Below are 19,653 nucleotides of genomic sequence, written 5' to 3' on the forward strand. Positions count from 1 at the left end.
ACTAAGGGAAGCAAACAGGTACAGCCTGGTAGGCACCTCAAAGGGCAGTGAAATGCCACTAGCTCTGGGATTGAATCAGAGGATGGTCCCCCATGGGGAGCCCAGGGACCATCTTACCAGTTCATGAATACTGAATGAGCCTGCTCCATAGATCGGAATGGCAGTGATCTCTGGGCCTCAGTTTCCCCACTGGTAAAAAGAGTGGATGAGATATTATTTGTCTTTGGCGATCCCTCCCTTCCTGCTCTGAAATTCTATGAATTTTACTCTAGTTCCTCCCTTTATAGGGAGGCCAGTTTCCTGCATAATCCCAATCACAGCCAGTCCCAGGGGAGTCTCACAAAAGAACGGTGAAAGGCAGAGGGGAAAGTGGGAGACCATATAGAAAGAATCCTCAAATGGCCCAGGAGGCCTGACTCCCAGCTTAGTTCTTGCTCTTAGAGAGAATGCAGCTGCTGTTGCCAGACTGGCTTTGGAGTTAGAATGGCCTGGTGGGGGGTAGTGTGGGAATCTCAGAGGTCCTTCAAGGGGGTTTGGCACCTGGACAGTGCCAGATGGCCCAAGTGGGGAGTTCACAGCTCCTTTTCCCATTTTCTGTCCACCAGGGACCTCAGTATGAACAACCTCACAGAGCTTCAGCCTGGCCTCTTCCACCACCTGCGCTTCTTGGAGGAGCTGTGAGTAGACGCTTTGCAGGGTGGGAGGCAAGTGTGGGCTGTGTCTAACATCCTTGGAACCAGGGCTCCCCAGGAGGTGGGGTGGCGAGAAGAGAAAGGGACTTGGGAAGCTAAGACTGTTCTTGACAGCAGGATGTTCTTTAGCTGACATCTGCCCCAGGTGTGAATTGACATGCTGGGCCACATGGCATGGGAAGTCTAGGATCTAGCTTTCATTCCTCTTTGAAACCAGTTCCTCTTTGCAGCATTCCCTCCTAATGTGAATAGTCACACTTCTCCCTGGGAGTCATCTTTGACCTGCTGTCATCCCCTGTGTCCAGCCACCATCCCCTCCCCCAAGACCTGGTGGTTCTTCTCTGGGATGTCTCTCACCTCCACCCCGTTTCTCTAGTCCCACTGCTACTGCCCCAGATGTCCCCTCACATCCTGGGGGTTGAACCAGCCTCCAAACAGACAGATGTCCTCGTTCCATTCTAAATTACTCTGCACACCTTCAGGATGCATCTCACCAGTTCAAAAGCCTTCTGTAGTTCCCCATGGCCTAAAGGATCCACTTCTTAGACTCTCCCTTACAGTAAAGGTCCATTTCCTCAACAAAGTCCTCCCTGATGAATCCTTGCCCATAGTGGTCACTCTCAGGTTGAGATTCTTAAATCTGGCCTTATAGGTGAGGGGGGCTCATAAGTAAACCATCTCCTGGGTTAGAGTGACTGACTGCCTGCTCTGGGAAGCCAGGTCATTCTGTCCCAATCCTTCCTTTCATCCTAGCTCTATATTTCCAACACCTCCCAGCCCTGTTTATTCTTATTTTCACACCACATAGATCCTTGGGGCTCTAGAAATTTTGCTTAAACTTCTCAAACTGAGTATTACAGCTCTTTCAGAATTTGTCTAACTCTTTTAGAATTTAAACAAACAAACAAAAAAAAAATAAACAAAGAAACTTCACAAATTGTGAGTTCCTGGCCCTGAAAGCATTCACAATTTCATTTCTACCCTGGCCCCACTACTCCCCTAACAGACCTCCCCACCTTGACCCTAGACAGTGCTCCCCAAGGATGCAACCAACCTGCCCCTGTTGGAGTTTTGATTCCTAGGGCCATGGCTTGGTCTCCAGACCAAGTACCTGTTGAACCCCCTCTGGTAGACAGGCAAGCTCAAGGTGCTCTGGGAGAAAACAAGATAAAAGCCTTCCTGCCACCCCCAGGTCCAGGTGAGGCTGAAGAGTAGTGTGGCCAGCAAGTTAGCAGGAGAATGTGGCAGCTGTTGGCTCAGGCATCCAGGGCATTCTGTGTAAGGAAGTGGTCAGGGTCGGTCTGGCCGGTGGGCAGGAAAGCCTTCCTGGAGGAGGAAGATTAAACCAGTTTTCGAAGGAGATGGACAGGGTAAGAGGCAGTGGAGGGGCCTTTTGAGGGGGAGATGACCTAGCTTAGGTAGGAATGCAAAGCAAGAGCAAAGGCCAAGGAGCTCAGGCAAACCTCTCACGTCGTGGGAGGTCAGGACCCATTTTAGAGGCTCCACCTAAAGGACCTTTCCACGGCAAATACCCACCTACAGAACCCAAGCTAGGAGACCTCAGATGTCACGATGCCTTTCCACACAGTTTTTTTTTTTAAACAATAAATGTCAAATAAAGAGACTTTTATTATTATGTTTTAAAAATAGCTTCTGAGGTATGCCAGCATAGTCTCCACATCTACAAACCTCTTGGTAGCAACTGATGCACATAATAATATCCCTGGGGACTTTGGAGATCAGGCAGTGCCTTCATCCACAATTAAACTCTGCTCAGTCAGGTTTCAGCATTGAGTGTATTTCATTGCATTTGCTCCTTTTAGAACTGGTGATTGCCCCTGACAGACGTGGAAATGCTTAATTAGACCAGAATCTTAGATGAATTACAACACCCCGTTTCCTAACCCTCCTGGATTAGCGAGGGTTAGCTGTGTAGTTTAGGGCCTGGAGAGACACAGACACACCCCCTGGTACTCATCCCTCCACTGATGACACCGTATGATGCAGTCCAACAGTTGAGAGCAGGTGGTGGTTAATCCAGGTTAGTACAGAACAGGATGAGGGAAAACTGTGGCTGTGAGCCTTGAAGTTAGTCAGGTCTGGGTGAGAACACCAGGCTCTGCCATGGACTGGTTCTGTGACCCCTAGGGGATGTGGTTGGCTTCTCCTAGCCTCAGTTTGCTCACCTGAAATTTGGGGAAAATAATAGGCACTTTACAGGATTATTGTGAGAACTGAGGCAATGCATGTGAAGTATTAAACACATTGTAGATCTCAATAAATGGTAGTTCTTACCACCGCCCTCCCTTCCCCTATCCCAAGACACTGACTTATGGATGTCACCACCTCCTTGGGTTACCTGCCAACATCGTTGACCATTGTCTCTGATTTCCAGGCGTCTCTCTGGGAACCATCTCTCACACATCCCAGGACAAGCATTCTCTGGTCTCTACAGCCTGAAAATCCTGTAAGTATAGGTACACCTAATTTTACATAAAGCTGCAGCACTGAGAATTGTGAGCAAATCAAAGTTTCAGAAACCAGGTCTTGATTTAACACTGCCTTGCTTATTATTTCCTTATCTTCACTCTCAGTTTCAGTTGTTATTTCCATTTCTTTGCTTCACCTTGTCTGTAACAAACTTTATGATTTGTCAACAAACATTTAACTGTACCTGCTACATTCAGCCACACTAAAATGAAGTGAAACATTAAACAAAAATAAAGTGTATAATGACCATCAACATAGGTCTTTGTGGGGCTGAGTTCAGTTACAGACCCACAGGTCTCTCCCCATGACCTCTAGCCCAAGAAAGGGATAAGACTGTTTCTGGAGAGGGGAAATTCAGGTGACTTTTCTTTGGCTCTTCTTCTCCTTGCAACCCAACCTTAGTCTCTGTGGCTGTAGCACTGAGTTTCCATTCTGGCTGTAAACATATTCCCTCCTCCAGTCTTCAGGTTGCTTCCTCCCTGCTCCTCCTTTGCCTATTCCCTTTGAAGCAAAAGGTAAGTGAGAGTTGGAGAGGACCTTTTGTTATTTCACCTGGCTTCCACTTGCCATCAAACTGATTGCCCATTTCAGGGAAAGGAAGGCTGAGACATAATCTCCTCCCATCCCGACTCATGACTCACTTTGTTCCAACTAAGACTGTCCTCCCCAAGCCTCCTCATATTCTTATGATGAGTGAGGGTAAGAGGAATTGGGAGGAAGCAGATACATAGGGACTGAAGGTAGACAGGAAAGCTTCCCAGGGAGGGCGCGTTGCCACAGGGTCTGGTTTGGGAAGAAAAGGAGGATATTGGGGAATGATGTTGGAGCAATAGAATGAGCATTTGGGGCTTCCCTAAAGTGGTGAGTCATTCCCAACTCTGCTACTCCCTTACCCCTGACTTGACTTGCAGATCTCCTTTGTACAGTTGAGCAGGTTGTTCATTGCACCAGACCATCTGGTTAAGGAAATGAGAAGGGGCTGAATCCCAGTCCTGTGCCCTGGCTTGGGGCTGTATTCACCCAGAAAGGGATATCTTTTAAAAATGCACTCAGAGTTGCTGATGGGTTAGTGGTGGTCCTCCCTGCCTGGCCCATGAGCTCCAGGCTTCTAGCTGGTCAAGGTCAACACTCCACATCTAAGCACTTTCTCCTTTCCCTGTGTTGTTGGTCTCTGGCCCCTCTGTCTATGAATCTTTGACTCCCAAGGCTCTCTGGTCTCTATCCTTCCCTTAATCTCTGCTCTGTCCTTGGGTCTCTCCTGTTGTCACCAGCCTCAGTCTCCTTGTCTCCCCCTTCTCCTTCTCTGTCTCAGACCTTGCTGTCCCTCTCCCTGCCCCACTATTCCCTGCCTCTCAGTTCTGCTTCTTCCTGTCTCCTCTCTGTGTCTCTCTCCCCATAAACATCTCTGCCCTGGGGAACAGGGGAGGCGTTCTGAAACAGACACACAGTGCAGGCGGCCTACTTGGTGGTGTGTCTGTGCCCAGTGACAGGCTCAGACCTGCAGTCTGGATTAGAGAGCAGGGCTCTGTTTACTGGGCCTTCAGAAGATGTGAGACTCACGTCCCATTCCTAAGACTCCGGCTTAGAGATGAGCCTCCTCTTTCTTCTTTGCCTGCATTAGGCAATAAATCAAAGCTTCAGAGAAACCACAGGCCTCCCGCCCCCCTTTCTGCAAATGGCACCTTTGGCTCAGTGAGTAGGGCAGCAGGGGGAGGTTGTAGGCAGGAGTTGAGTGGGAGCTGAGGAGAGCCAGGCTGTCCACTCCCCACTTTGCCATTGAGCCTCATTTTGCCCCATCCTCAAAGATCACCTGGTCCCCCAAAGCCTTTGTGTCAGTCCTTGGCCTACAGAACCTCTCTACCTTAGGGATGGGTTGGGTGGTCTTGGGGAATTATCCTCTTACATGCTTCAAAGCAGAAGATTCCATCTGCATCCTAGGCATGAATTACTCTCTGATGTCTGATGTCAATTTCCCTTGTAGTTCCTTCCATTGCTTTCTTTTCAGAGCTGCAAGAAAAATAGAGCAGTGGCACTGTGATAATGATAACCTATTTTTTGTACCAGTAGACGGTCACCTTAGCTGCTCCCCAGTCTTCTCTGGGCCTGGGACCCTTATCTGAGTGGACTCTTCTTATTTCAGAGGCCGGGCTCTCCCTGTGGGACACTCTGCCTTGGTCCCTCTCTCCCGAGGCAAAGGATTAAATAAAGAAGATTCCCTCTCTGATCCTTTCTTAAATGACTGTGACAGAAGCCCTCTCTCATGTCTTTCCCACCCCCCCCACCCCCACCCATCCCTGCCTGACCTGGAAATATTACTCTTAAGATCTTCTTCTTCCTCTGCGAGCTCTCTAAGTCTTCAACCCATAGGCTCTGGCCAGGCTCAGATCAAGAGAGTCAGCCCCTGCAGGGAATTTTCAGTCTCACACTGCTATCTCTGTCCTGTAGAGCTGGCAAGGTCCAGACGCTAGTCTTAACCATTACTAGTCTCACCATCCTGGCTCAGCACTGGAGCTGTGCTAAGGGAAGCCACAGTTTCCTCTGCCCTAGGCATGTGGGAAAATGCCTGAGCCTCTGGGGGCTCCTGTCCTACCTGTTTTTACATAGGGGCAGCTTTGGCCAGAGCTCCTGCATCTTGACCTGCGGCCTAAGGGTGTGGGGATGTGTGTGTGCGTGTGTGTGTCAGACTTCTCCAGTCTTTATCTCAAAAGTTTCCTGTCTTGTCTCCATCACAGGTTTCTTTCCCCAGAGCTGCCCTCCCAGGGAGCTGGGTGAGGCCTGAGACTTGGTCATCTTCCCACCTCTGAAGACAAGCTCCTCCCTCCTTATGCCAGATTGGCCTGACATATGATGGCCTGGCATCTAGAAAGATTCCTGCTGGGCCTCATTTGCTTCTCACCAGGCCCAGATCTGGGAAACTGGGGTAACAGTCTGAGGACCTGCCTCCCGTCCTGCCCTCAAGAGACTGGGCAGGAGATTTTCCCAGGTGCCTTGCTCCTGGATTGAGCCCCAAATCCCTATAAGTCTGTGACTGTGGATTTTTAGCCCATGCCATCTTGATAAAGATGAAGGCTCTTAGAAGGCAGCTCCTGCTTCCTGAGCTGGGGTTCATCCCACATGAAACCCTGGCTCCAGGCCATAGAGGAGTGGTTGGGAGTTAGCATCTCTGGGACCCATCCTGGAGGAAATCTCCCTGAACTGACCTCTAGTGTAGCCCTTTTCACCCTGTATGGAGCCGTCTTCATTTGACAATAACTGTTTACTCTCCGCCTGGCTAGGCGGTGACCATGCCTGGCTGAGTCTGGGCTCCATTAGTGTTGATGAACTGAATTGAGCTGACCCATGAAGGGACATGCTGGTCATTTGGGAGTGCTGGGCTCTGTCCGGGCCTCACCAACCTGGCTCGGGGGAGAAGGCTGCCCCCTCTAAGTCATCCCTGTACATGAAGCAGTCTTTCAAGGGACTGGAGGACAGGAAGTGGATCTCATGTGCAGTCACAAGCCTTGAGGTCAGACTCAGAGCCTCATCAGACCCCAGAACAGGTGTTAAGGAGGATTTCAGATTTCCTCTCTCTGAGCCTCCGTTTCCTCACCTTTTAAAGTGGAGGAGTCAGAATAAAATTTCCAACATTTTTAGCTGTGGAAACTTAAAATAGATTCTTTGTATTTCATACACGTGATGATCAGTGTTCACCCTCATGAGTGAGATGTGCCACGCTTGGACCTTGTTACAACATCAACACGTTACCCCTTTACATGATTTTTTTTTTTAAAAAGGAAACTTAAAATCAAAAGCATTTTGTGGGCTGGGCGCAGTGGCTCATGCTTGTAATCCCAGCACTTTGGGAGGTCAAGACAGGTGGATTACCTGGGGTCAGAAGTTCAAGACCAGTCTGACCAACATGGTGAAACTGCATCTCTACTAGAAATACAAAATTAGCAGGGCGTGGTGGCACATGCCTGTAATTCCAGCTACTTAGGAGGCTGAGGCAGGAGAATCACTTGAGCCCGGGAGGTGGAGGTTACAGTGAGCAACCTCCCTGAGAGTTGCGCCATTGCACTCCAGCCTGGGCAACAAGAGCAAAACTCCGTCTCAAAAAAAAAAAAAAAAAAGGATTTTGTGTCGATGTCTCAATACATAAAACAGATGAAGGAGGTCTCTGGTTAAAGCGAGTGAAGAGGGTGGTACACTCCAGGCTGTATCTTACCTACCCGTCGTATAACCCCCATGCACTTCTACAGAACTAAAGAAGCCTTTGGAAACCACTGGTGGATCACCCCTTTTATACCTTTTGGACATGACACTCATGGTTCCTGCCCCCAAATGCCTCTCTGGCCAGAGAGATGCTTCACATGTGTGAGGAGGGGAGGAGTGCTGAGGACTAGACTTCTACTGGACCAATGGCTGCATGTTAGAGTCAGCTGGGAGCTTGCAAAACTAGTGATGCCTCATATTCCTTCCCCAGAGACTTTGCCCCAGAGATTTAACTGGGCTTCAGTGTGACCTGGGCATTGGGATTTTAAAAATCATCCCAGAGGTCAGGTGCAGCGGCTCATGCCTGTAATCCCAGTGCTTTGGAGGGCTGAGGCAGGAGGATCGCTTGAACCCAGGAGTTTGAGACTAGCCTGAGCAACAAATCAAGACCTCATCTCTACAAAAAAAAAAATGTTAAAACCTTGTCTGTTGATTCTGATGTACAACCAGGGCTAAGAATCACTGGATTAGATAGACTGCATCTCCATATAGAACCAGGGCTAGAAAGAGAAGTAGGAAAATGTCGTCATACAAGCATTGGCCTGAGAGACAGGACTTGAATCCTAGTCCTGATTCTGCCATTAATTTGCTTTGTAACTTAGGGTAAGTTACTTTCCCTCTGTGAGCCTTCGCCTCCTCATCTTGGAAAACAAAGGGCTGTTTCCTTCCAAGCTTTATAACCCAGTTGTAGTTCAATAAAAGAATGATGGCTGGCAAGTGAGACCAGGAACATCAAGGGAAATGGGTCAGGGCCAAAGCCGACTGCCATGCTGACCTCTAGCTTGATGGGTGTTGATTCCATGAAAAAAAGGACTTTCTGATGATCAGACTGTCTGGCATGGGATGAGTTGTCTGGGGGAGACAATGAGTTCCCTGGCACTAGAAGGAAAATTAAGTGCCCTGAGAAGATGTTGCAGTGTCTGCATTGGTAGGAGGTACAATTCAGAAACCTTAAAGATCTTTCTAGATGTCTCTCTGGGATTTGACAAAGGAAAGGATGGAGGAATCTTAGGAGGTGATGTAGGTAGAGATGCATTAAGAGGCCTCTTGGAGCTCAGGCTCACCTGTACAGTGACCAGATGTAGCCTCCTGGGCCCCTGGAGGAGTGGGGCCTGTGAAGAGGCATGAGCAGCCTGTGACCCCCTGCTTTCTCAGCCATCATTTCTCTTGTATTCTTGCTCCAAGCACCCTCAGGCTTCTGCACGAGAATCAAGGTAGGCCCCTGAGATGGGAAGTGAAGGCCTATCCTTTAGATGAAAGAAGTCAGGATGGCTGGGAGGGTAGAAACACTAAGCAGGGCAGAGGGCAGGAAATGTCCTGGATGGAATGTCACCACTGAGTGAGGCTTTATGCACCTTCTGGCAGCCTATTCCTTTGAAAGATGAAGGAATCAAGGTCCAGAGAGTGGACAGGAAGTGACTTACTCAAGTCATGCAGTAAGTGGTAACACTGAGACCAGATACTAATCATGATAATTGATAGTATCAGTGAATGTGCTATTGAACTTGTCCTCTGTGTGAGACACTGCCATTGAGTGCTTTACAGGGGTGATTTTATTTGATCCACACAATCAGTGCATGAGGTCAGTATCATCCCCAACTTATAGATGAGAAAACTAAGGCCCACGGTGCTTAAGTAGCTTGCACACTATCACACAGCTGGAAGCAACAGAGTTAGGATGTGGATCAGGGCTGTCTGACTTCCGAGTCTGCACCTGTGACAACTATACTTTAAGGAAGCCCAAGAGACACAGGTTTGAATTCCAAACCCTGAAGCAAAACTCTGTAACTGGAAAGGCCCCTCTGGCACTTGGTGGAGCCCGGATTGAAGGGGCCACTGGAGGCCAGCAGACCTTCAGGAACACAGAGTTTGCATGGAAAGAGGCTGAGCCCTCCAGGTGCTCACAGCCCTGGGCTCTGCCCCTTCCTGCAGCCAGGCCCTTCCCCTGTGTGGCCCTTGCCCCTTCCCCACCCTTTGGGGTGGCAAGGAGGAACCCAGTCTCAGGGGTCCCCAAAGTCTGTCTTTGTTCTTTGTTGCCCCTTCTGTAGCCTTGCCTCTATGAAGGGCTCCTCCTATCCCCACCCATTCCCACAGTGAGCTCAGCATTCTTTTGTTCTTCTGATGCTGAGACTGGGTTCATATTTGAGATTTTCACCTACCCGTAAGACGAGTTTAAGAGAGATGACATGTGACTCTGACCAGGACATCACATAGGAGGCATGGATAACGACTCAGGCTCATCATCTTACTGTTCAGCATTTTCTAGCTGTTGCTGTATCCCACCACTATGATAGATGCTGTGGTGTAATGGTTAAGTGTCTAGACTCTGGACCCAAAACCCTCTGGGTTCAAAGCCCAGCTCTGTCACTTATCAGTTGTATGCACCCTCAGCATGAGGATGATAATAATTCCTATCTGTTGGAGTTGTAACAAGGGTAATTTTGAATTAATACAAGTCCTAAGTCCAGGACCTGGCACAGTAGCCATTGCTATTATTAAACTGAAGGACCAGAAAATGGGCTACTCTTCCTGAAGCGTGGAATTACCTGAATGATTGTGGACCTCAGCCTCTTTCCATGCAAACTCTGTGTTCCTGAAGGTCTGCTGGCCTCCAGTGGCCCCTTCAATCCAGGCTCCACCAAGTGCCAGAGGGGCCTTTCCAGTTACAGAGTTTTGCTTCAGGGTTGGAATTCAAACCTGTGTCTCTTGGGCTTCCTTAAAGTATAGTATAGGCTTCCCCCTCTGAAAGATGGGTGGATACACCATAAAGGGGTGGTTGAGTCTTCTGGGGTAGGGCTTACTCACTGTGCCCAGGGCAGTCAGCAACTTTCTCCTTTCCTGCTTCCCCAGCTCTTCCATGAACTCGCTGTGTGCTCTCCTTCTCATTTCTGGATATAAAGACCTGGAGGGTCATTGTGGGGTTTTGGGGCTTGGGTCCTGGTTCCCACAGGGCAGCTAGTGAGCAGATCATTTTCACTGGCTGGCACAGCACTTCTTTGAGGGATTAGGTGAGACTGGGCCATGAGAATAGTGCAGATACATTCATCTGGGGTTCTTTGAATTGTTCCTATAGACAAAGGCTCAAAAAACTATATTTGCCTCGGGACCTGACACCCTACGGGCAGCCTTACCCTCATCTACATCCTCCCCTTCCACAAAGAAACTTTTAGCCTTTCAGATGAATAGACAGGGAAACTGACAACCTACATTTTCCCACATCCTTACTGACCAAACTTTAACAGAATCCCAAGTACTCTGACTTCAGAATGCCTTCTCTCCTTCCTCTCCATGGTCTTCTTCACCCTTGCCTCATCCTAGGGTCCCTTCTGAGATGTTCTCCCTGGACACTGGGCCTCTCTGCCCCATGTACACCCCCCAGGGACCTCAGCAGCCTCTGAATCTGCACTAACAAGGCAGGGGAGCTGGAGCAGACTCTCTCTGGTGCTCTGAGGCTGGGGTGAAAAGGAGAGGTCTGGCTTGGGGCTGGGGGTTCAAGGGAGGAGTCAGCACCCCCAAGCCAGTTCTGCATGCCCTGTGGGTCCTTAAAGCCCTTTCTCTTTCCCCATAGGATGCTGCAGAACAACCAGCTGGGAGGAATCCCCGCAGAGGCACTGTGGGAGCTGCCGAGCCTGCAGTCGCTGTGAGTCATTAGAGGGCCGGTCTGGGAGTCACCAGCTTCCTGGGGCCTGAGTCACAGCCCAGGGCCCCCTGCCTCAGCTTTCCCTTTCCTCTGCAGGCCCCCCTCTCCCAGACCACGTTCCAGACAGCATGCCATTCCTGGCTTTGGTTTCTCCGGGGTTTTCTGTTGTCATCAGTGTGTGGATGGGTACACTCCTATGCGTATTTCAGGAAAGGAGGGCTCCCAGGCCCCACTGGGGGACTGTGGGAATGGGACCTCCCTAGGTGAGGCCACCAGGGCAGCGGTCCTGGGGCGACTGGCATTCCGCCATTGGAGCCTGGGGTTAGGGGTGGAGACTGATGCCCAAAATAAGCATCAGGAAAGGGCTGTCTCCTCTACCTAGCCTGCTTTTGCCCCAGGCTCTGTTGTGGGTGGGAAGGAAGCTAGGCTCAGATACTCATTTTCTCTACTTGGGGGTGGGACTGCCCTCAGGGACTCACAGGCCACCCATAATAGATCCCTCTCTCCAAGGAGCCCTGTAGTTCCCTTCTTGTCCAGCAGGGGCATCATGGAAGCCAGACCCAGCCTGAGGGTGGAAGCCAGACCCAGCCTGAGGGTGGAAGCGGGAGCAGGTGCTCCAGGGTGATGTAACCCAGCCCAGAGGGAGCCGCTGGGCTTCATCCACATAGTGCACACCCCAAGGCCTGGAACACAGTAGGTGCCTCATACATGCTTGATGAACCTAACTTAATTATCAGGTACAACTTCATCCGATGGGAAAGTGAACAGATATTTTGGGAGAAGTCAAAGTTGGGGGGCAGGATTGGGGCACAGCAGTTAGCTAGTGGGGGAAACTGAGTTATAGTGGGTATGCAGTGTGTCCGGACAAAGGCCTCTCATATTCTCAGCCTTTGACGCTGTTCAGTCTGTGGATGTGGAAGTCAGACAACTTCTGACTTCTCCTTGGGTGGAAGGAGAAATGAGGTGGGAAAAGGTGACTTTCCTTCCCATGTCTGATATTTAGGCCCCATTCCACCTTATGCAGAGGGCCAGCTGGGGGGTCCTGGCTAGCAGCTGTGCCACACCCACCTGTGGCGAGGGCTTTCCTCTCCTACTCCTTCCCTGGGTGCCCTCTACCCTTCTGCCTCTGCGTCTGGTCTCTGGCAATCCTCAGCTGCTCAATCGGCCCCAGTGGCAGAACCTGCCTCCCCGCACTCTCTCAGCTTCCACCCCCACTTCCCAATGAGTGCTGGGCGTCTGGCCCCAGCCCTCTCCTCTCCCATCCAGCCTTACCCCTGGACAGGGCCAGGCAACCCAGTGTGCCCCTAGAAGCCAATGTCGGAAGACCAGAGGCCAGGCAAGCCTGTGCTCGCTCCCCACCCACAGGGCAGACTAAACATTTGCCTAGGGCACCAGCGCAGCAGGGACATCCAAAAATAAGGGAGGAGGAGTGAGAAGAATTTGACATTTCATCCACAGTCTCAAGAGGACTTCATAGGGAAAAAAATTAGACTTTCACTGGACTTCTTTACACTTTTAAGGTTGTTAATTAAGTTTACTTTTTTTTTTTTTTAAATCGTGAATCACATATTCTGAGTTCTTGGGGCTTCTAAAGGTCTTGCTTTCAGACTAGACATAGAGCTTTTGGGCAATGCAGACAATTTTCCCTACACTCTCTGAGAAGTGGGCAGCCCTTGTGGCTGGGAGCACCAGACCATTAGCTTCCACTTTCAGCTCCATTTTTCTCCTTTGCCTGGGCATAACAGGGCAGGGGACAGAGGTCAAGTCCCCCACTCCCCCAATTATAAGGCAGATGAGTAGATTTTGCTTTTTGCAATCCTGCAAGAAGAGCACTGGCCTGTGTGACAAAAAATGTGGCTTCAAGTCCTGGCTCTGATCTTGACTACTGTATCATTTGCCTCTCTGCACCTCAGTTTCTCCATCTTCAAGGGGGGGATAATTATCTTCCCTGCCTCATAGGGTGTTGGGAAGATCAAATATATAGTCAATGTGAGGGGGATTTGCAAAAAAAAAAAAAAAAAAAAAGACTTCACACAGCTATAACGTATGATGATGTTATTGTGAGATTATTCACCTAACCAGTCATTGATCCTCCGTTTTTTGGGTTTTTTTTGTTTGCTTTTTGTTTTGAGAAAGGGTCTGGCTCTGTCACCCAGGCTGGAGTGCAGTGGCCTGATCTCAACTCACTGCAACCTCCACCTCCTAGGCTCAAGCCACCCTCCCACCTTAGCCTCCTGAGTAGCTGGGACTACAGGCGTGCACTACCACGCCCAACTAATTTTTGTATTTTTTTGTAGAAACAGGGTTTTGGTTTTGCCATGTTGTCCAGGATGGTCTCAAATTCCTGAGCCCAAGCAATCCACCTATCTTGGTCTCCCCTCCCACAGTTCTGGGATTACAGGAGTAAGCCACTGTGGCCACCCTGATCCTTTCTTTTTTTTGTTTTTCTTCAAGACAGAGTCTTGCTCTGTGGCCCAGACTGGAGTGCAGTGGTGCAATCTCAGCTCACTGCAACCTCTACCTCCTGGGTTCAAGCGATTCTTCTGCCTCAGCCTCCCAAGTAGCTGGGACTACAGGCGCGCACCACCACGCCTGGCTAATTTTTGTATTTTTAGTAGAGACGGGGTTTCACCAATTGGCCAGGCTGGTCTCAAACTCCTGACCTCGTGATTCGCCTGCCTCGGCTTCCCAAAGTGCTGCGATTACAGACGTGAGCCACGGCGCCCAGCTCCTTTTTTTTTTAACAAAATTTTTTGAGGTGGCAGAACCAGAGTTGAGCCCTGAAAGATTGGTATGAATCAGGTGAAGAGGGGGGAATGCCGTTTCAGACAGAGGGAACAGCACACGCTGCAAAGGCACAAAGTTAAGAAAGAATTGAAAGGTTCTTGTACCGTCTGGAATCCTGAGAGCTTGCCAACAGATAACAGGAGGTGGTGCTGTTTTAATGAGGCCTGGGGGCACATGGGGTGAGGCCTAAAATGGCATCAGCCTCAAGTGAGGACAGGGCAGGGATTTTATAGTCTCCTGTAAACAGGAGGTGTCTCAGTCTGACGTAACTGCTACATGGTACCCGGATGGCCTCTTTCTCGATCTTCGGGGTAGGTGTCTTCCGGCCGCCTCTTTTCCCGCTTCTGCTATATTGCTGGTGCACGCTGCTGGCGCAAGTAGCCGTGCTCCTTGCGACTGGGCCTGAGAAGGGAGGAGTTACTCATCCCTTCAAGCTTTCAGGCCCCAGGGAGAATCTTTCAGAAACAAGTAAATTCTAGAGAATTTGGAAGGAAGTGAGTCTGGCTGGCTGAACTGTGTGTGTGTGTGTGTGTGTGTGTGTGTGTGTGTGTGTGTGTGTGTGTGTGTGTGTTGGGGGACTGGTGGGAAGGGCAGTAGTGGGGAAAGATCTGGAGTTAGAAGTGGTCTTACCTGAAAAGTAGGCAGGACCTTGCTAAGGATTTGGACTCCTATTCTCTTCTCTTCTATTCTATTTATTTAGAGACGGAGGCTCACTCTGTTGCCCAGGCTGGAGTGCAGTGGCGCTATCTCGGCTCACTGCAAGGCTCCGCCTCCCGGGTTCACGCCATTCCCCTGCCTCAGCCTCCCAAGTAGCTGGGACTACAGGCGCCCGCCACCACGCCTGGCTAATTTGATTGTATTTTTAGTAGAGACGGGGTTTCACCATGTTAGCCAGGATGGTCTCAATCTCCTGACCTTGTGATCCACCTGCCTCAGCTTCCCAAAGTGCTGGGATTACAGGCGTGAGCCACCGCGCAGGGCCTGGACTTTATTCTTAAGACAGCGGGGAGCCATGGGAGGGCTTTTAGCAGGAAAGCAAGGTGGTGATAGGGTTTGTGTCTTTGAAAAGTTACTTTGGCAGCAGTTATAGGGGGCAGTCTGAAGGTGGGGAAGTCAGTGAAGAGGCTCCTAAACCAAGGCAGCATGGTAGTGGCCAAGGGAGAGACAGACGGGGCAGTGGTGAAAGGAGAAGTGGACAAACTAGAAACATCTAGAAGTCATTCCAGTGAGACTCTGGAGTCGGATTGTTTGGGTTCACCTCTCGGCTCCTTCACTTACTCACTTACTGCCTATAAGACCCTGGGCAGACTACTTACCCTCTGCATTTCCATTTCTTCATTGGTAAAATGGAAGTGATAATAGTATCTATGTATCTCAACAGGATAGAATGAAATCATTTAATATACATAAAAGAATTAGAACAGCACCTTTTGTTGCTACTTCTACAATGATCATTAGTAGTAGTAATGCTGACTGGATGTGGGCGCTGAGGGAGAGAAGTTCAACTGACACCCAGTTCTTGGGCTTTGACATCAGGGTGTACCATCAGCAAGAGTCTGGCACGTGGTAAGAGCTTATTAAGAACGTGTAGGCTGGGCGCAGTGGCTCACGCCTGTGAGAGGCGTGCCCTTTGAGAGACTGAGGCAGGTGGATCACCTGAGCTCAGGAGTTCAAGAACAGCCTGGCAAACATGGCAAAACCCCCATCTCTACTAAAAATACAAAAAATTAGCTGGGCGTGGTGGCAGGTGCCTGTTATCCCAGCTACTTAGGAGGCTGAGGCATGAAAATCACTTGAACCTGGGAGGCAGAGGTTGCAGTGAGCCGAGATTGTGCCACTGTATTCCAGCCTGGGCGACACAGCAAGACTCTGTCTCAGAAAAAAAAAAAAAAGATATGAAAGAATGAATGAACCGCAGAAGGTGAGTGCTCTGGGGAGGGTGCAGGGAAAGGGGATATGCTGAGGCCCCTCTGGGACATGTTGAGTTTGTGGTGCCTGCAGGCAGGATGACCAAGTATCCTAGAGAACCTGGAAAGTTGGTCAGTTGACCTGCAGGACATCAGTGTGTGTGTTGGTGGGAAGAGAGGAGGTCCGTAATCCAGCTCAAAGATTCTTTATGTAGGTGTTATGTTCTAAGTGTTTGGAAATTGGGAGATTCAGGGAGAGATCGCCTCAGGCCCCACAGTAAGGTGCTGCTCTACCTTATTCAGGTCCTTCAGTCTTAGCGACAGTAAAATCAGGCCCAGGTGGCTAGGCTGAAAGGAGACAGTGGAAAAAAATGACAGTTTTTTGGACTTCCCTGTGTGCCAGCAGGGATCCATCATTCCATACCTCTGACCTTCCTCCAAGGGACTGTTGTGCCCCCAGACTAATGTCCAAGGCCAGGCTAAAGCTCCCCTAAAACTACATGAGAAGTTCTACATATATTATCTGATTTATTCCTCACAGAAACCCCTCTCTAATAATTGTCATCTCTGTTATCAGATGAAGAAATGGAGGCAGACAAGTTCAGGGCCTCTTCCAAAGTCAGAGCTGGTGAGTGGGCGTGGCAGGCCTATACCCAGTTGTTGAACTCCAAAGGCTACAAAAGAAGCTGCCTTTTGATGGCTCTCATTAGGTGAACCTCCCTGCTTCCCAAGGAGTACCAGCAAATGGAAATGTCTTTCCTGTTGGAAATCAATGGATCAGGGGCACCCCCTGACCATGCCCCTTCTAGGATAATATGTTCCCAGATCAGACCAAGCCCACTTAGGGACCTAAGCAAATTCTTTTGGACATTCCTGGAGCCTCAGGGAAGGTTCAGTCCTGTGGTCCCCTTTCTACCAGCTAGAACCAGATGGGGGCACAGTAAGAGGTAGATTTGTGCCAGTGAGGAGTGGGGCTAGGGCTAGGGTATGGGGGCCAGTCAGGCATTCTAGGCCCAGGGACCCAGCTGTATGTGGTGCACAAACTGTTTGGCTTGGCACCTGAGCAGGCAGCACCCAGCTCCACAATACCCTCCTCCTTGGATACACTTGCTTCCTCCCTGACCAGTGTGGGAGGGGGGAGAATGGCCATGCCAGACATGTCATGCCAGGCTTGAGCCAAGGCCAAGAGAAACCACGGGAAGCCAGCAGAGCCTGGGGGAAAATAGAAACTGGGTGGGGGTGAGGCAGGGCAAGGGGGAGACAACATGGCAAAGCAGAAGAAGTGGGGGCTGCGCTGGTCTGGGTCCTGGGGAACTCCGGCGGGCTGGTCCCAGGAGAAGAGTTGGAAAAGCACAGTGGCAAGAACAAATGGGAGAAAACAGCCAAACAGCCCAAGCCTGGATACTCTAGGGGGGAAATGCATAATTGCGAAGGACAGCCACATGAAACTAGCAAACATTGTCTAGAGCTGGAGAAATGCATCAAGAGCAGTATCAGACTCCAAACTGAAACCCAAGGCAGAACTATCCCAACCCTCTCAGCCCAGGCCAGCCAATCCAAAACAAATTGGTTGCCTGCTGACAGGAAAAAGGTGGAGAAGCCAGGGTGGATAAATGATGTGCTGGTGTGCTTGTGGGCTGAGGAAGGCAGCTGGGCTCAGGTGACATGGGAAGGAGGAGTGGCTCCCTCTTCGCACATTTCAATACGCTAAGCACATTCATATATCTCATTTAATCCCCAAAGCCCTGTAAATAGTGTCTGTTATTCCCATTTTATAGATGAGGCAACTAAAACCCAGAGGAGTTAAGCAACTTGCCTGAGGTCACACAGCTAGGATGTAACAGAGCTGGGACTTAGTTTAGCTCCACCTCCAAAGTACCAGGTTCTTAACCCCTATCCTTTAATGCATCTCCTAAAGCTATAATCTTTAGGATCCAGAGACTTAGGTTCAGTCCTAGCTCTATCACTAACTAGCTACGAGGCCATGGCAAGTCACTTCCTCTCTCTGAGCCCAAGGTTCTCTGTCTCTAAAATGAGAGGGTCCAGTGGGATAATTGGCAGACAGGTGTCCCAAGTGAATGTCATGCATAGAGGTACAGGAACTTCCTAATGGGTTTACTGGCTCTGCTCTTGAATTGTTTATGCTTACTGGGTGCTTGCTTTCTCTGGGTCTCAGTTTCCCTTACTGTGCAATGGAAAGTATCTTTTTTGAACCCTTCCAGTCTCCTGGGAATGCTGTGAGTTGAGATGAGGAGGAAAGACCTGAGCTGCTCCAGGAGAAAATGGCTGAACCATTTTGTCCAGTGCTGGAGGTCTTAGGAGGGATTGGCAGTGTTCCCAGGGAGAACCAAAAGCAAGGGACCTCTGAGCAGGCCTCCCTCATCTCTTGCCTCTGATCGCCCTCCAAAGGGCTATGGTACCCCCAGACTAATGCCCAAGGGCAGGAGAACAACAATCACCAACACTTAGATGGCACTTTCCATGTGCAAGCCATTGCATTTATTTTCTCACTTAATCCTCACAGTACTCCTCTGGGATGGCTACTGCTGGATATCTTATCATCCCCATTTTATAGAGGAGTAAACTGAGGCACAGAGCCATAAAGTGACTTATAGCAGAGCCAGGGTCAAAAGTCAGGCAACCTGGCCCAGAGTCCATGCATTTGACCGTGGTGCTGGGCTGCCTCTTAAGCAATTCTGAGGGGGACTGAATGAGATGACAAGCCTTGGGAAGTTGCCCATCAGTGGGGCTTGGGAACCACGGTATTTCCAGGGCACCTGCTCTCAGAGCTGACCTTGGGTTGTGAGCTCTGCTGGGGCGTGCCTGGGGCTCCTGGATTGCCCTATTTCTATCATTACCCTAGGTATTCTAGAGTTAACGGGAGCCTGGGTTGAGGGGATGGTTCTGGCTGCCTGGGGAGGTAGGGGATGTGAACACTGTGGTATCAGCATTGAGCCCTGAGACCCTTGGCCTTGATCAGCACCCCCAAAGAGTCCACAAGAGAGCACCTGAGGCTGGTCATGCCTAATAACCATCTTCTTATGAAGAGCATTAAGACATTTCTAGGAGCTTTTCACCAGAAATGGCTCTTCTATCTTCCCTTGTGAGGAGTAGCAATGCAGTTATAGCCCCATTTTACAGACAGACCTGCAGGGGAGGTGTAGAGCAGGAGGTGACTTTCCTGAGATTCCTCAGTGGGTTAGAGATAAAGCTGGGATGGAGCTAAGGATGTTCTTGTGGTGTCGGGAGAAGAGCCCAACCATGACTGACCTTACCACTCACGGCCTCCTGGAAGCAAATCTCCAAGAGGGCCCAAGTGGGAGGCCTGGGTGATTCCAAGAGAAGGAGCCTGTTGTGCATGAAATTGGGGATTTTTCTCAAGGAGTCATTTTTTTGGATCTCTTGAGCACCGAGGAAAGGAGGAAGACATCATGGGGTTCGTGGTGGGGGTGGGCGGCGACAAGGAAATTGTCCTTGGGTGAAGGACTAACGATGAGAATAAAAAACAAAGTCTTTTTTTTTTTTTTTTTTTGAGACAGACTCTTGCTTTGTCACCCAGGCTGGCGTGCAGTGGTACTATCTCGGCTCACTGCAACCTCCACCTGCCGGGTTCAAGCAATTGTCCTGCCTCAGCCTCCCAAGTAGCTGGGACTATAGGTGCGTGCCACCATGCCCAGCTAATTTTTTGTATTTTTAATAGAGATGGGGTTTCACCATGCTGGCCAGGATGGTCTCAAACTCCTGACCTTGTGATCCGCCTGCCTTGGCCTCCCAAAGTGCTGGGATTACAGGCTTGAACCACCATACCTGGCCTAGCCACCTGTGTCTTAACAAGCTCTCCAGGTGATTCTGACACACACTGAAAATTAAGGACCATTGTTATAGA

General features: G+C 49.9%; 1 protein-coding gene, 1 long non-coding RNA gene and 1 other non-coding gene across 4 annotated transcripts in view; 2 read left to right on the top strand and 1 right to left on the bottom strand.

The window, feature by feature from the left end:
- The window catches only part of LGR6 (leucine rich repeat containing G protein-coupled receptor 6), a 124,219-nt gene that overhangs the window by 30,275 nt on the left and 74,291 nt on the right, over window positions 1-19,653 (top strand). For both annotated transcript variants that reach the window (XM_010378875.2, XM_030930227.1), the window contains exons 2-4: window positions 606-677; window positions 3,088-3,159; window positions 11,002-11,073. In XM_010378875.2, the coding sequence (XP_010377177.2) occupies window positions 606-677; window positions 3,088-3,159; window positions 11,002-11,073 (216 nt within the window). The remainder of the gene's footprint in view (window positions 1-605; window positions 678-3,087; window positions 3,160-11,001; window positions 11,074-19,653) is intronic.
- On the bottom strand, window positions 2,331-5,545 carry LOC115897476. Its single transcript, XR_004057255.1, has 4 exons — window positions 5,486-5,545; window positions 5,086-5,189; window positions 3,052-3,157; window positions 2,331-2,530 (listed from the first exon to the last, which is right to left on the bottom strand). It is a non-coding gene; the product is annotated as an uncharacterized LOC115897476 (long non-coding RNA).
- On the top strand, window positions 6,835-6,935 carry LOC115892266. Its single transcript, XR_004052166.1, has one exon. It is a non-coding gene; the product is annotated as a small nucleolar RNA U13 (small nucleolar RNA).

Source organism: Rhinopithecus roxellana, chromosome 1, assembly GCF_007565055.1.
Source record: "Rhinopithecus roxellana isolate Shanxi Qingling chromosome 1, ASM756505v1, whole genome shotgun sequence".
NCBI classification, from domain to species: domain Eukaryota; kingdom Metazoa; phylum Chordata; class Mammalia; order Primates; family Cercopithecidae; genus Rhinopithecus; species Rhinopithecus roxellana.